Consider the following 14,461-nt stretch of genomic DNA (forward strand, 5'->3'; position numbering starts at 1 on the left):
CCCCAGTCAAGGTTTGCTGCAGTCATCAGAGATATGTATTCTAAAGATCTGCCTTGGTCAGAGGCCCTTCCATGCAGTAGTTATGTACTTCTTTTTGATTTTGTGGAAAGACTGACCCAAGCTTACTGGTTACTATAAGAAGATTTTCAAACTTACCATATGGTTTATCTTTCTGCAAACACTGGGGGAATGTCTACCATAAGCTTCTCTTCCTCAAGTTTTGTGTAGCCAGGTAGCATATTACTCATTCTGACTCTGACTGCATGAACGCATCATTCTGCTGCTGTCTTTTATGAGATTAACATTGAAGACATGCCTGGAGGCACATGGGAAATGCATTGAGAGTCATGGGAAAAGATTCAAGACAGAATAAGTGTCAGTGGAGTGCTCAGTCACAAATGGGGCATCCCTTTCCCATGGCTTAGGGACCATCACAAAAGAGGGTGCAGAAAGAGTATAAGAGTAGGAGATTTGGGACTACAGAGTCAAACAATGTCTTACGGATAAGACAGGACTACTGCACTGATGAACTCACAACATGAGTGATTGACTGTCCAAGACCCCCACAAAATCAATCCAGTTAACCGTCTAGCCTGGAGAATAAAGAGGTTCATGAGTCCTCAACCCCCAAAAGAACATCTGGGAAGAGTTAAGGTGCAAATGATTAAAAAAACACATTGTATGAAATTATCAAATAATTGACGAAAGCATTAAAACAGAATGTTAGTTATTACTATACAATACATCAGTAATTAATTTATTAGTAAATATATTCAAGAATGCAAAGAGCTTGTCTAGTAATTAATAAAAAATTACTTAAAAATCTCTCTGAAAAGCATTCAGACTCAGTCACAACTCAGAAAATACCACCTTACTCTTAGTTCTCTTACGTATTTATTTAAAAATCTAAGAAACATGAATGGACAAGAAACCTGAGGGGACAAGAAAACACTCAACTTTAAAAATAAAAAGGGTCTGTTAATTTGGTCGAATTGAAGCGATGAAATTCCACTATGACATACAGAAACTGCATGAATTATATTAAAATGACACCTGATAATGCGTAAAGATTTTGCTATTAGAGAAGTATTGGTATTGCCAGCACTAAAATATGAAACACGAAATGTAAAGTGTCCCGACCTTTACCATTACAGTAATGCAAGGATTGGTATGGGGTGTGGACAGGGAAAAACAATAGGTTCATACAGAAGCTGTCTGAATGCTCTCTATTTGGTCTATATGCAAAATTGAAGATACCATACTGAAAACTCGTATGTCTAGCTAAAATTAGAGTTGCATTTTAAAATATAATGTCATTAGTTTTTTGAAGAGAAATGAAGCACCTGGTTTTGTTTTGTTTTGTTTTTGTTTTTTTTTTTATATTTCAAAAAGAACTGCAGGCTAAGTCTCTTCTCTCAGGATACCTCAACCCAAGAGAACTTATTTCAAAAACTCTAAAAGAATGTCTCCATGAAAGAACACAGTCTATATGGAGGTAAGAAGCCAATGAGAGAGACTCATTAATCAGCTTAGTCATACATATGCCATCCTTAGTACAAGTAAGCACTCTGTTGGTCTCCCATAGGCCTCACTGACAATCTGGAGAAAATGAGGAAGCAACATACATTCTGTGTTTTCCTACGGTTTGTGTAGAACATGTAAAACAGTCAAGTGGTGTTAAATAATGGTAGGATTTATACATACAGGTTTTATAAAGTGTTTGTCATTAGGACATCCTGATCATTAGACTAGTTGTGAAAAATATGTCAAATGAAATACAAAGATACAATAGGTAATCCCAGACATCAGGATAAACATTCTGATACAAGGCATGTGTGGACAAGAGGGGTCTTGCTAAATGGGGTGAGTAAGTAAATATACGTAAGTTTTTGCTTACGTACCAAAGCCTTAAGATGCGAAGATCTTACTTGGCTGTGGCCTTGGTCAACTTTCTCTGGTAGCCTCATCCTGCCTTCAGAAATAGGTAGTTTCAATTTGTCCAGCTGAGGGCATGAAAAACTATGCATGGGAAATATAAGAGAATACATCTTATTTTGTAATAAAATAAATTTCCCCTTGAGAGCTTTCTGAGCTTTCCTGCACATTGCAGAATGATAATCTCATACTTGCACACAGGAGAACATTCTCCTGGCACATTATTTCTGTGTGCCTTTTCAGTCCGAAAGAGGAAGAGAAGCAGACATCTCACCTGGGAAGAAGTTTGCCCTCTAGACAGAGAAGGAAGGAGCAGATGTAGAAGATGTGTTATGGCCTGTTGAGAACTAAGGACTTCATGTTCATGTACCTGTAGTTTTAATGGTTGTATTGTTTACATGGCTAATGGAGGCAGATATTTCAGAATAAACGAGTGTCCCAGGAAACGAAATACTCAACTGAGACACGTGTCAGGCCAAGATATATGCTTGCAAATAACTGAAGGTTGGATGTGAGGCCAATGAAAATTTCTGTAATTTTGTCTTCAATCGATGCTTCTCTTGATCCCTCTATAGTGATGAACGTCGAGGAGGAGTGCTTTCAAAGTACATGAAGTCCTGAAATGGGAGGAAAAAAAACCTATGTCTTAGATTGAGAGATAGATGGCAGATAGATAGAACTAATTACATTAATGTATGCAATAGCCTTTGTAATTTATCACGGGAACATTCTATTCCAGTAGAAGTAAACAAATCTAATGAAATATTTATGAAAACAGCTAATGTATGAAAACTCAGACAGATAATAAGCTTTTCATATTCATCACCAATTGAAATTTTTATCATTAACTGAAGGGAAAACTCAGTAAAGCTAAGGATGATGTAACACTGGTAATCTTGACTGCAGTTGACATGCAAGAGGAAGAGGGCTCTGTACTTATTTAATTATATTAATTTTCACAGAACAGCTGTTCTGAACTAGCAAGAAAGATAACTAATAGGATCATGACTGCACCCACTGTCTGACGCCTTCCAGGTGTGTCCCGCAGACTTTGGTCAGCTAAGATCCATCACCCTGGAGATGTCAGTATTTTTCTCCCTCCTACAAATGAGTACAGCCAGCCAGCCAGTGCCAAACATGTGGCTAGAGGTGGTAAAGACAGAAGCTGGCCAAGTTGCAAAGCAAATTTTCTGCTATAGAATAATTTTCTGCTTCCCATCATAAGGAATAATTCTCTCAATGCCACAGCAAAAGGCTTACAATGAGGAAGCAAGAGCCAAAAATCATTGCTTTCATCTTCACATCCAGGTCCATGGGGAAATGGATCTCAAAGTGGTCAGCATTTCCCATTGTTGATAGAAAGCCATTCCACTTCCTGATAATACTGCCAATGTCAGATCCTCCATCCAGAGAGTTGACCTGCAACAGCAAGAAGAGGAGTTTATAACGATTGAAAGCATCAAGGGATGCATGCGTCTCTCTCCTTTTCCTAGAAGTGCTTTGTGCACTGATAATATATAATGCAGAAACAAGCCCCAGTGATATAATTTCAAAGGAGAAATTTTAGATTGTCTTGAAATAGTTTAATAACTGAGCTGAGACGTATCTTAATATCTTCAACGTAGTGACTTTTCCTCACCCTTAAATACAGCTTTTGGACATTTTTAACGGAAGGTATAGCTTGAGTTGATAATTAAACTGTTTTCTGTAGCAGAAGACGAGAATTTCAGGATGGGAAGTCACTTTGAACCAACAGAACCTCTAAGCAAAACTAAAAGGTCTTTACTATAAACTGCACACCACTCAGTTCTCTGTGGACCAAACCTCACTCTGTCTTAGCAGGCCATGGTATACGAATAGGCTTCAGCTTCTACAAGAGGAACCACGGTGCTTAACATAGTAGAAACACCTCAAACATAGTTGCTAACATCACTCAGCAATGGAATGATCACACACAACCTATGCCGGAAATCTGGTTTGTTGATAGTTTCTACAACACCCTTAACAAGTGAGCAATGTTTCGTTACATAGAGATATAAAATAAAAACTAAAGAACGCCTTCAGTGTCAAAGAAAGTGGGAGAAATAGGAGACTGAATAGGTTTAGTGTATGTCGAGTCTCATCCTGTTAAAAGGGTTTGAGAAATCCCCCCAAACCTCGGGGCTTGTTTTCTAACAATGTCTTTGGTAGCCCTCGGGATAAATGCAAAACAAGAAAGCTTCATTAAGAAAATGTTATAACGTAACCCTGTCGTTTGCTATACCCATGCCCTGATAAATGCTCTGAGTGCTGCATTTGCTAGACTTTTGCATTTAAAATCTGTATTTGCACCCTAGAAATAACTAAAAAGAAAAAAGCTAGTAGATACCAAGAAAAGAAAATTGATATAATCAGGCTGTTTACTCCCAATTTTCATCTTAAATGGGAAGAATGTTTTTTGAAAGGCAATGCCACTCACATTTTGAAAAATGTCAAGTGTCAAGAAACCTCACAAGAAACCGTGTGAAAAGGGTTTGATACCAGCTCATAATAAACTCTTTCTTCATCTGACTTTTCTCATTCACATAAAAAAGAAATGGTTAGGAACAACTTGGGGTCTGAATGTAAAATTTAGAAGCAATATGTTTTTACATATGTTTACCTCAAAAACAGAATCTGAACCACAGCCGTAGGTTGTGCATGGACCACGCACTCTCATCACGTTCTCTTTCTTCTGATTCTGGATGCTGTAAGTGGCTCTGCATAGGTTCCAGTGCTCTGCAACAAAGCCAATGGTGACACCAGGAGGACATTGCACTTCCAGCTGCATACGAAACCGTGACAGAGGTTAGGGTGCTGTATGTGCACAATGCACACCCGTGTCACACACACACACACACGCACGCACGCACGCACACCTGCATATGTTCTTAGTCATGCAAGGGCAAGGGGAATTAATGTTGGGAGGGAAGGACTCATGTTTCCCCAGGACCATCTGCAGGGTTGTATTTCAGAAGGCACTCCAAAGAGGTGAGGTCATGTTTGACTGTGGGACAAAGAACAAGCTTAATTACTGCTGAACTGTTTGATATAAGATTTCAGTTATCTAAGCTCAGTGTTCCTAACAGGACACACAGCATTGTCTGGGCAGATACACAGCCGCTCCCAGTCAACCCTGAAGGACCTGGCACAAGAATGACCTTATATGAATGGACAGTGCTCATGTTCCCGTGGCATAATAATGGCCTTCGTTTCTGCTATGAAGCTCATGCTTTCTGACTACATCTATTAAATGTGTCCAGTTAACTTAATAAATCTTAACCAGTAATACTAAATGCCCTACATGACAACTACAACAAGAAACAAAAGAGAAAGAAACGCTGTGAAAGTTTTATGAACGTGTCCCTCCCTTTGATGAGAATGTGCTCCAAGACATTAGTGGATGCCTCAGGTACCAACAGTTCTTGAACCTAATACACACCACACTTTACAATAAACACATGCTATACCGAAGTTTAATTCATCAGTTATTCACGGTATAGTACTAATAACAGAGTGGTTAAAATATTCTGTCCTATAATGGAAATTACATGAATGTAGTCTTTCAGCTGCCACTGTGTGTGTGACACTCTGAGCAAAAGAGTAATTCCTGTTATAGAACTCAGCATACTACTCAGCTGATGAATTGTTTATTTCTGGAAATTGCTGTTAGTATTTCAGACTACATTTGTCTATAGTAACTAAAACCATAGAAAGTAAAATTGTTGGGATGTGTGTGTGTGTGTGTATGTGTGTGTGTGTTGTAACAGTTAAAAGCCTACATGTAGAGGAAGACAACAACATTTTATTAAAGATTTAAAAAATGTGGTCCAGTATCCTGTTTTATCTAATTAGATTTATCTTTAAAATGTATAAAAGACGTCATTCTTTTTTAATAACAAGAGTTACAAAGATTAAACTGTTTCTTAGAAGCCCAAAGTGAACATGTCGTTGCTTTCCTGATTTCTTAAGCACTTTCAGAAGAATGTTGGGAGTAGAATTTACACATTATAAGACAAGACCACAAAGCTTTGCATAGCTTCGCATTGTACCTATTCAAAACATTAAACTCGACAGTTCCCTAGAACCAAAAATGTCACAAAAGTTTAAGCCTGAGATCATAAAACTCAGAACTGTGTAAAAATAAATTACTCTTTAAAAGTAACTTAGTTTTACTTTAAACAATGCTTAAAAGCATGGAAGGTTGCACATAGGTAAATATTATGTTATGCCTGCCTCAGTGACTAATGTATGCTTCACTTTTCATAACGTCCTTGAGTAAAAGATTGCAGAGATGCAGAACAAATTAGTGGTTGCCAAATACTAATACTGAAAACGAAGGAGAAAAGACAGTAAGTTAATGAAGACTGTTTTTGCAGTTAAGAAATTGTTAGGACTTTGTTCTGTGGTGATAGATAAAGTAGTTTGTATACGTGATAAGGCTGAGTAAGAAAAACACCCAAAATGAATATTAAAAAGGGAAAATATTTTAATTATATTGTTGGACAAAGACTTAAGTAATTTATAATTGTGCAGTTCTGCTTTGCTTTAGTCTGTTTCTGACCTTTACAGGAATTTAAAAGCTGTGATCTGAAATCAAAATGCAGTATTTGAATGAAAATGGGTGTTCTATTGGAAAAACAGAGATTAGAGAGATTCACCTCAAAGATAAAGCTCCAATTACAAATATAATATCCACAAAGGAATATGGAGAAAAACAGAATATTCTGATGCATTGGCACAATGTTAGCAGGAATTGAGTTTAGAGACTGGTGTGTTCTAACAACCTTCAGTGCGATCATTCTACCAGGTAAGAACTATTAACAATAAACTCAATTTTACGGGTAAATTGGTAAATAGAGAGTATGGCAAACAGATTAATACTTAGCAAAGAATGACACATGACACACAATTTTAAAATCCTAGATATTCTAATTCAGGGTCCAAACATGTAAGTTATCAAAGTGGTGAAATGGAGGACAAATTATAAAACCTAGAGGAGAAAAAAAAATTCAGCAAAGAATATGACAGTCTCAAAAACAATGAAAGAAAAATAATGGAAGTGAAAAAAGTAATCAATCATGCAAATAAAATATACAATAGAGAGCATCATGACTGACAAGAGAAAGCAAAAACATGAGCTTAAAAGACTCAGGACAAGGCCAAGGCAAGGCCACAGTACATTCATATAAATACATACACATATACATACATACATACATGTATGTGTATATACATATATAAACACATATTATATATGCAAATTAGCACATATGACCAAAGCTTCCAAGGTTTCTGGGATATATTCAAAAAAATGTATCTAAAAAGCCATGGAGTGGAAGAAAGGAGTATGATGAAGTCTAAATTCTAGAAATTATGACAAATCTAGAGAAAGTCATAGCAACCAAACATAGAGGCATTTAGCACCACAAACAGAAATGAGAAGAAAAGAACCTCTCCATGACATGTTCCGATGAAGATGTAAAACATTTCACAAAGCGAAGAAACAGTACTGAAGCTGTAAGGGGGAACTGCCAAGTTACATACAAAGGAAAAGATACATAATAGCATCAGATTTCTTGTCATCAATGCCAAAAACAGTTAATCACGGAATGAAAATAAACAACTGCAAACAAGACTGTAACACCCAGCCGAGTTATGGTTTAAAGCTGATGGAGAAATAAGACATTTGATATGTTTTAAATTTGATGGAGAAATAAAACGTTTGAAGAAGAGCACAGACTAAGGCATTGCATGGCAACCAAGAAAGCACTCCAAAAATTACTTAAAAGAAAATGCTAACGGTTATGAGTTGCCCAGCATGGGTGCTGGGAGCCAAACTTGGGTTTTCTGGAATAATTTAAGTACAATTTCCTCAACTGAGATTCACTTTTCTCAAATTACTCTAGCTTGTGTGAAGTTAACAAAAATCTAACCAGCACAAACACAAGATAACTGTAAGTATTTTGGCAGTTATTGAGTCTCCCAATTTCATAAAGCAAACACTTACAGGCAGTGAAAGGTCAGCTACCTCCTGATACAATAATAATGGGAAACCTCAATACCCTATTATCATCTTCAAGATTTCTTCCAAACTAAAACCTACAACAAAAACTATGGAACTTCACAGGTAAATTATGCCATATATCATTCTTGCAGTAGCTCATAGAACCTGTTTTATAAAAATTGGTGACCCTGTAGCCCACAAAGGAAACCTTAATAAATACAACAAAATTTGAAATAATCCCTTATAGTCTGTCAGATTACAACAGAATAAAACTAGAAACAACATCAAGGAAAACTATAGACATCACTCAAATACTTGCACACTTTCAATAAACAGTAGATCACTGAAAAAAGGGGGAGGTACTGAAATAATAACAGATTCAAACTGAACTAATAACAAACCAACCGCCAGAACACAGGCAGAGCAATCCTAAGGGAAGGATTACAGATAGGAGAGTGCGCATTAAATGTTGGGTCTCAGAAAATCTAATGATCTACTCAAAGGTTCTGGGAAATTAACACAAGCCAAATCCAAATTACGTAGATGTTAATTATGAAGATTAGGGCAGAATTTGATGAAATAGAGACTAAAGGGATTCACAAAATTAACAAAATACGTTATTTTTTGAAAGATAACAAGATTTAAAAGTCCCTAAGCACATGAACGATAACTTTATTATGCCTCTTTTTAAGAGGGCACAAATGAGATCAGAGACAAGGAAGATGAAGTTAAACAAAGTAAGATGTAATTCCAAAGTACCTTCAGGCAATGCTATGAAAACTTTCCAAACAGCCTAACACATCAAGTCTGCCAAAATTACATCAAGAAGATATAAATAACTTAATCAGACCATCAACAAGCAACAAAATTAAAACAGTTATTACTGTATCTCCTAACTGAAAAACAACCTTGGACTACATGGTTCCAGAGCTAAATTCTATGAAACTTTTCATAGAATTTAGACTGAGTTAGTGACAATATTGGAAACTGAATTCAAGAACACAGTAAAAGAAAACATACTTCAAGGCCAATGATCAGTGCTTCATGATCCATTCCAGGAATCCAGTGGCCAAGAACCTGAGACTAGATAGGTCACGGGTATATAAAAAAATCTACTATTATTGATCTTTTCTAGTTCTCAACATTTGTCTGCAAATTTCATGATTTCTTTGTTTCTAATAACTGAGTAGCATTCCATTGTGTAAATGTACCACAATTTCTGTATCCATTCCTCCACTGAGGGACATCTAGGTTGTTTCCAGATTCTGGCTATTACAAACAGAGGTGCTACCAACATGGTTGAGCAAATGTCCTATTGTATACTTGAGCATATTTTGGCTATATGCCTAGGAGTGATATAGCTGGATCTTGAGGTAGCATTGTTCCTAATTTTCTGAGAAAGTGCCATATTGATTTCCAAAGTGTTTGTACAAGAGTGAGGTATCCCAGAAGCAGAAAGACACACATTATATATACTCACTCATAAGTGGTTATTAGATATATAATATAGGATAAGCATACTAAAATCTATAGTCCTAAAGAAGATAAACAACAAGGAAGATCCTAGGAAAGATGCTCAATCCTCATTCAGACAGGCAAACGTGATAGACATCGAAAGCAGAAGAAGACAGGGAACAATACAGGAGCTTACCACAGGCCGCCTCTGAAAGAGTCTATTGATCAAGGTATATCAAGTCTTAGCAAAGGCTAAGACTCATAGCCAAACTTTGGGCAGAATGCATGGAATTTTATGAAAGAAGGTGGAGATAGAAAGACCTGGAGGGGACAGGAGCTCCAAAAGGAAAACAACAGAGCAAAACAAAAACAAAAAAAAATGGGCCCTGAGTTGCCTGCAGAAACTGATACTCCAACAAAGGACCATGTAGGGAGAGGACCTAAAATACCTGCTCAGATGTAGCCCATAGACTCAGTTTCCAAGTGGGGTCCTAGTAAAGGGAGCAGGAGCTGTCTCTGGCACAAAGTCAGTATCAGGCTCTCTGATCACCTCCCCCTGGATGGTGCCAGCTTACCAGGTCAGAGAAGAAGACAATGCAGCCAGTCATGATGAGACTTGATAGGCTAGGGTCAGATAGAAGGGGAGGAGGTCCTCCCCTATCAGTGGACTATTGGAGGGGCATAGTAGAAGAGGAAGGGAGAGTAGGATGGGACTGGGAGGAGATGGTGGAGCCACATCTGGGATACAAAGTGAATAAATTATAATTAATAACAATAATAATAATAAAGAAAAGCTTTGTGAAGCAGATGGGAAATAATACAGAGAACCACAACTGGCCAATGTGCAGAGAGTAAGAGCGTAGGAACACTCAGCCCTAAATGGAATGTCTCTGTCAGCATCCCCAACCTCAAGCCTTAGGATCTATTCAGAAGAGGAGGTGGAAAAATTCTAAGAACCTGAAGTGATGGATGACTCTAAGAAAACAGCATCTTTCAGGCACAGCAGGATGAATTCACATGAACTCACAGACTGGGACACAGTAGAGGAAGGTCCAAACCGCAACACAGAGCATTTTTCTACTGCAGGTCCAACGCTGCCATATGCAGGGCTTCTATCTGGCATTTCATGTAGGCTGTGATGGGTACTGCAACCAAAAGCCCTTCCCAGTTTGTCATCCAGTGATTATGTTGGTACCATTACAGCACTTGTGATTACTGTCCATCCCTAGAAGTTCTTATACCCTAGAAAGTGACTCCTGCCAAAACAGCCTCAAGTCGTACTTGTATATCATGTGAGGAGATAAAGGAGAGCTCCGAGTTTTTGACCCATGATATAACTCAGTTTCCTCCCTCCCCAGTATTCAGTGTCACTGAACGGTAGGCTAGCCATCTCCCTCCCTTCTAGTTTATGAAGAAGACCGACCACAGGGTAAAGGGCAGACCAGGAAGTGAGGGTCAGGTCACTGCTGTTCTCTGACCTCTTGCCTTGCGCAGGGGCAGCAGAAGCAGCAGCAGGTGCACCGGAAGGGCCTCTGCATGGTCATGATCTCTCGCCCCAGGCAGTCAGTGACCCGGAGCACGAAGGGCCGTAGGTTCCGATAGGCATTCCTGGTAAAGTCATCTGTGTCTTCAGTTACAATGTAGACCATCTGGTCTGCGTTGTTCTTGATGTCATATCTATTATTAGTTTCATAACCTGTCATCCCTAAAAGTTAGAATGAGGAAACAATCTTAAGTTAAAACCAGTCAAGATAAGGTTGAGGCAGCTTTTGTTGAAGTAGAAGGAGGAGGAGATGGAGGAGGAGAAGGAAGAGAAGGAGGAGGAGGACTGGGGCTGAAAGCCAGATAGTTTTTAAACTTTTTCAGGTAAAAATACAGCCATGCGACCATGAAGGTTAGGTATTTTAAAATTTTTAAATGTTTTCTAAGTTTAATATGAAATTCTCTTAACAGTTTTCCCACATAAAAGTAATGGTTAATACAGTGTTCCTGGAATATCAGAGCTCAGAAGATGTTAATGATAAGACCATTTTAATGGAATCACAATCAGACCATGAATTAATCAACTCACGAAACTGATAAAATTACACAAGACATGCTACTTGTAAAAATGAAAATAAATTCAGAAAAAAGAATCAAAGCTTCTGTGTGCTGCTCAGAGGGGCATGTCCAACTCTATGCTGAGCATCAGAAAGACGGCAGGGAACTGAGAACAGAGCCACCTGACTGGCTTCATTTCCTCCAGACTTCCACAGCAATAGCCACAGACTAGAATTCAGCTGTCTCAGAGTCTGTCTCCTCTTTGCCATCCCCTGTAGTGGACGGTGGGGCTCTGGCTAGCTCAGCCTAGCCCTCCCTTCTTATGCTCATCGAAAGGTGAATGCAGAAGAAAAATCGGCAAGTTACACAGGAGAGCTAACCAGAATAGATGTAAGTCCTTTCTGAATCTAAGAAACCATCAGTGTGTGGAGTATTGATCCATAGAACTTATATAGAATAATTCACTTCATTGCTTTTGTGAAGATAAGGTAACAGAATAGCCTTCTCTCTTTGAATCAATAAAAGCCCTTCAGCGTAAAATAAGGAACTAGGTAGGAAGTGATACAAATTTCCATCTGATTACAATATGCTAATCAAAACACAATTTGAACCAAAACAAAATTATACATACATTCCAGAGGCTCAAAGTGCTGAAGAACGTGTATGTTGTCCAACTGCGGGGACAGAACAAAAGCAATTAGAAGACAGGAAAGCAGACTTGATTTTTATGAGCAAGAGAAAAGAATTTGATGACAAAGTAATAAACTGTATCAATCAGGGGCTGGAGAGTTGGCTCAGCCTGAAGAGTACTGGCTGTCTTTCAGAGGAAGCAAATTTTGTTCCCAGAATGCACATGGCTGCTCACAACCATCTGTAACTCCAGTTCCAGGAGATCAGACACCCTCTTTTTCTCCTCTCTGGGTACCAGGCATGCAAGTGGCGCACAGATACACATGCCGGCAAAATACTCATATGCACGAAATAAAATAAAAAAATATTTAAAATGTTTCCGTTGATGCCAAATATCTCTTTGGAAATCGAATGGAATCTAAAAATTTAATCAGTTGAGGTCTTCTCATCTGCATCCAATTGGGTGGATATTAGCAGTGGCTTCTAAATAAGAAAAACACAGAGCTGACTAACATCAGGAAAACATCTGCTTGCTACAGTGACAGCACATTGAGGAAGCCACATACATGCATAGAAGCCTAGGTTGTTTCTCCATCAGCTTCTCTGAGATGTTCGTATAACAGCAAGTCAGGATGACTTAACTACGCACACAGAGTGTGATTCTCTTGTGGTTTGGGGAAGGTGAACAAGCCAAGGTAAGCCTTGAATAGGAATTTCCATTTCACATTGTTTCCTGAGTACCTCTGCAAGAGGTTAAGCACATAGATTCTAATGCCAGGTTCTCGTCCAAGTTAACACTGTAGTATTGATGCGGTGAGGGGAGCACCATGTGAATACAATTTGAGAAAGGGGAGGAGGCATTCTAGCAGTCCATGAAAAAGGTTAGGAACACGGCAAGAGAAACTTCTCCTTGAACCTGTTCAAGGAAGTACTTTGAGGTTTGATGATTCTATTATCAGTTACACCTCAGAACATCCCAGCAGAAGAAAAAGAGTCTGCTGTAGGACAAAGGGATCATTATCAACGTAACCGTAAATCACTTCGATCATTAGAGCATTCATAATTGCTAAGCTCAGAACGCTGCCTCGAGAGTTGCATAACATTGCTTAAAATGTTGCACTTCATCAAAATTCATTAAATAGTGGAGGCTACATGAGTGCAAAGACAACACGAAAAACAACTGGTCATGGGTGACCTTTGGTGTGATCAGTTCCAAGAGGATATAGGAGGATGTGATGCATGTATAATGCAAAACTTTCATACGTTAATAATAAAACATTGAGGTGTCATTTTAAGATATCAAAATGGTCACTACAATTTGTTTGCAGTTCCTCTTGTCAAATATTAAGAAACTAAAATATAGAAAAATAAAAATATTTGCTATGTAGCAAAAGTGTATACTGCAGGCCAAAAAGTTCTGATTACTGCTGACGCAAATGTTTCCCAATGAGGTGCTGTGCCTCATGAGCAAGGAATGGACAAACAGGTGGAGGTCACTGGCAAAGACCAGTTTCTGGAAATATTCTAAAGCTTCAATGGATGAATAAGGGATCTTTTAGTCAGTATCATGTGATCTGTAGGTGAGATTTCAAACCTTCTCACAGAAAAATGACAGAAGAGTGTGTAACTAATAGTTTCTGCAGCCAGCATTGGTAGGACACACCCCTGTGTGCCAAAAACAGGACCGCCGTTACCAGTTTATCCACTAAAACTTCTCACAATACTATAGGCTGCCATTCACAGATACTAAACCATTACACAGATACTAAAGGTGGAAGACTACAAGGTTAGAACTAATAGAAGGTAGAGAGAATAAACACCGGCATTGTCTGGCTCCAAACCCCTTTTGTTTTCATTTATTTTAAGTTCAATAATTCCTGAAAGGGAATGCAGAATTCATAAAAATATGCTGATTTGCTCCCAGAGTAAAAGCAGAAATTGAGATACCCTTCTCAAAAGATTTCAGATTTCAAAATCCTTTGAAACTTCATTGGGTACAGAAATGGGGCTTTCTAAATGTGAGCCCACGACAGTCACTTCTGAAAACAGTTTGGAGTAATGAATGCATCTACTACATTTGCTCAAGCACCTTTAGTAAGACATGTCATTCACATAAAATCCAAAAGTTTCCAACCTAACCCTGTTGACTTCCATATCTGCAATGCAACAGTGTACAATTTGCTTTATCCTATTTTCACCAAGTTTTCTCTTCCTGGTTTTAAATATCATGTACAAAAACTGCTTATCACACTAGCTTTTGTTCTAGCTTCACAATTTACATGTGCACAGAAATTGGGGGGGGGTTTACTGTGCTGAATGAAAGGGACATGGATTTTTTAGTCTGCAGCAACATCTTATACTTACTTAAATGTATGT

The 14,461-nt window shown here is 38.3% G+C and overlaps 1 protein-coding gene across 9 annotated transcripts in view; it reads right to left on the bottom strand.

The window, feature by feature from the left end:
- Positions 1-875: 875 nt before the first annotated feature.
- The window catches only part of Plscr4 (phospholipid scramblase 4), a 40,197-nt gene continuing 26,611 nt past the window's right edge, over positions 876-14,461 (bottom strand). For all 9 annotated transcript variants that reach the window (XM_060385521.1, XM_060385526.1, XM_021655540.2 and 6 more), the window contains 5 exons: positions 12,087-12,129; positions 10,894-11,120; positions 4,577-4,738; positions 3,196-3,354; positions 876-2,552 (listed from right to left, as the gene is read on the bottom strand). In XM_060385521.1, coding sequence (XP_060241504.1) covers positions 2,505-2,552; positions 3,196-3,354; positions 4,577-4,738; positions 10,894-11,120; positions 12,087-12,129 — 639 coding nt within the window. In that variant the 3' untranslated portion in view covers positions 876-2,504. The remainder of the gene's footprint in view (positions 2,553-3,195; positions 3,355-4,576; positions 4,739-10,893; positions 11,121-12,086; positions 12,130-14,461) is intronic.

Source organism: Meriones unguiculatus, chromosome 6 (assembly GCF_030254825.1).
Source record: "Meriones unguiculatus strain TT.TT164.6M chromosome 6, Bangor_MerUng_6.1, whole genome shotgun sequence".
Taxonomy (NCBI): domain Eukaryota; kingdom Metazoa; phylum Chordata; class Mammalia; order Rodentia; family Muridae; genus Meriones; species Meriones unguiculatus.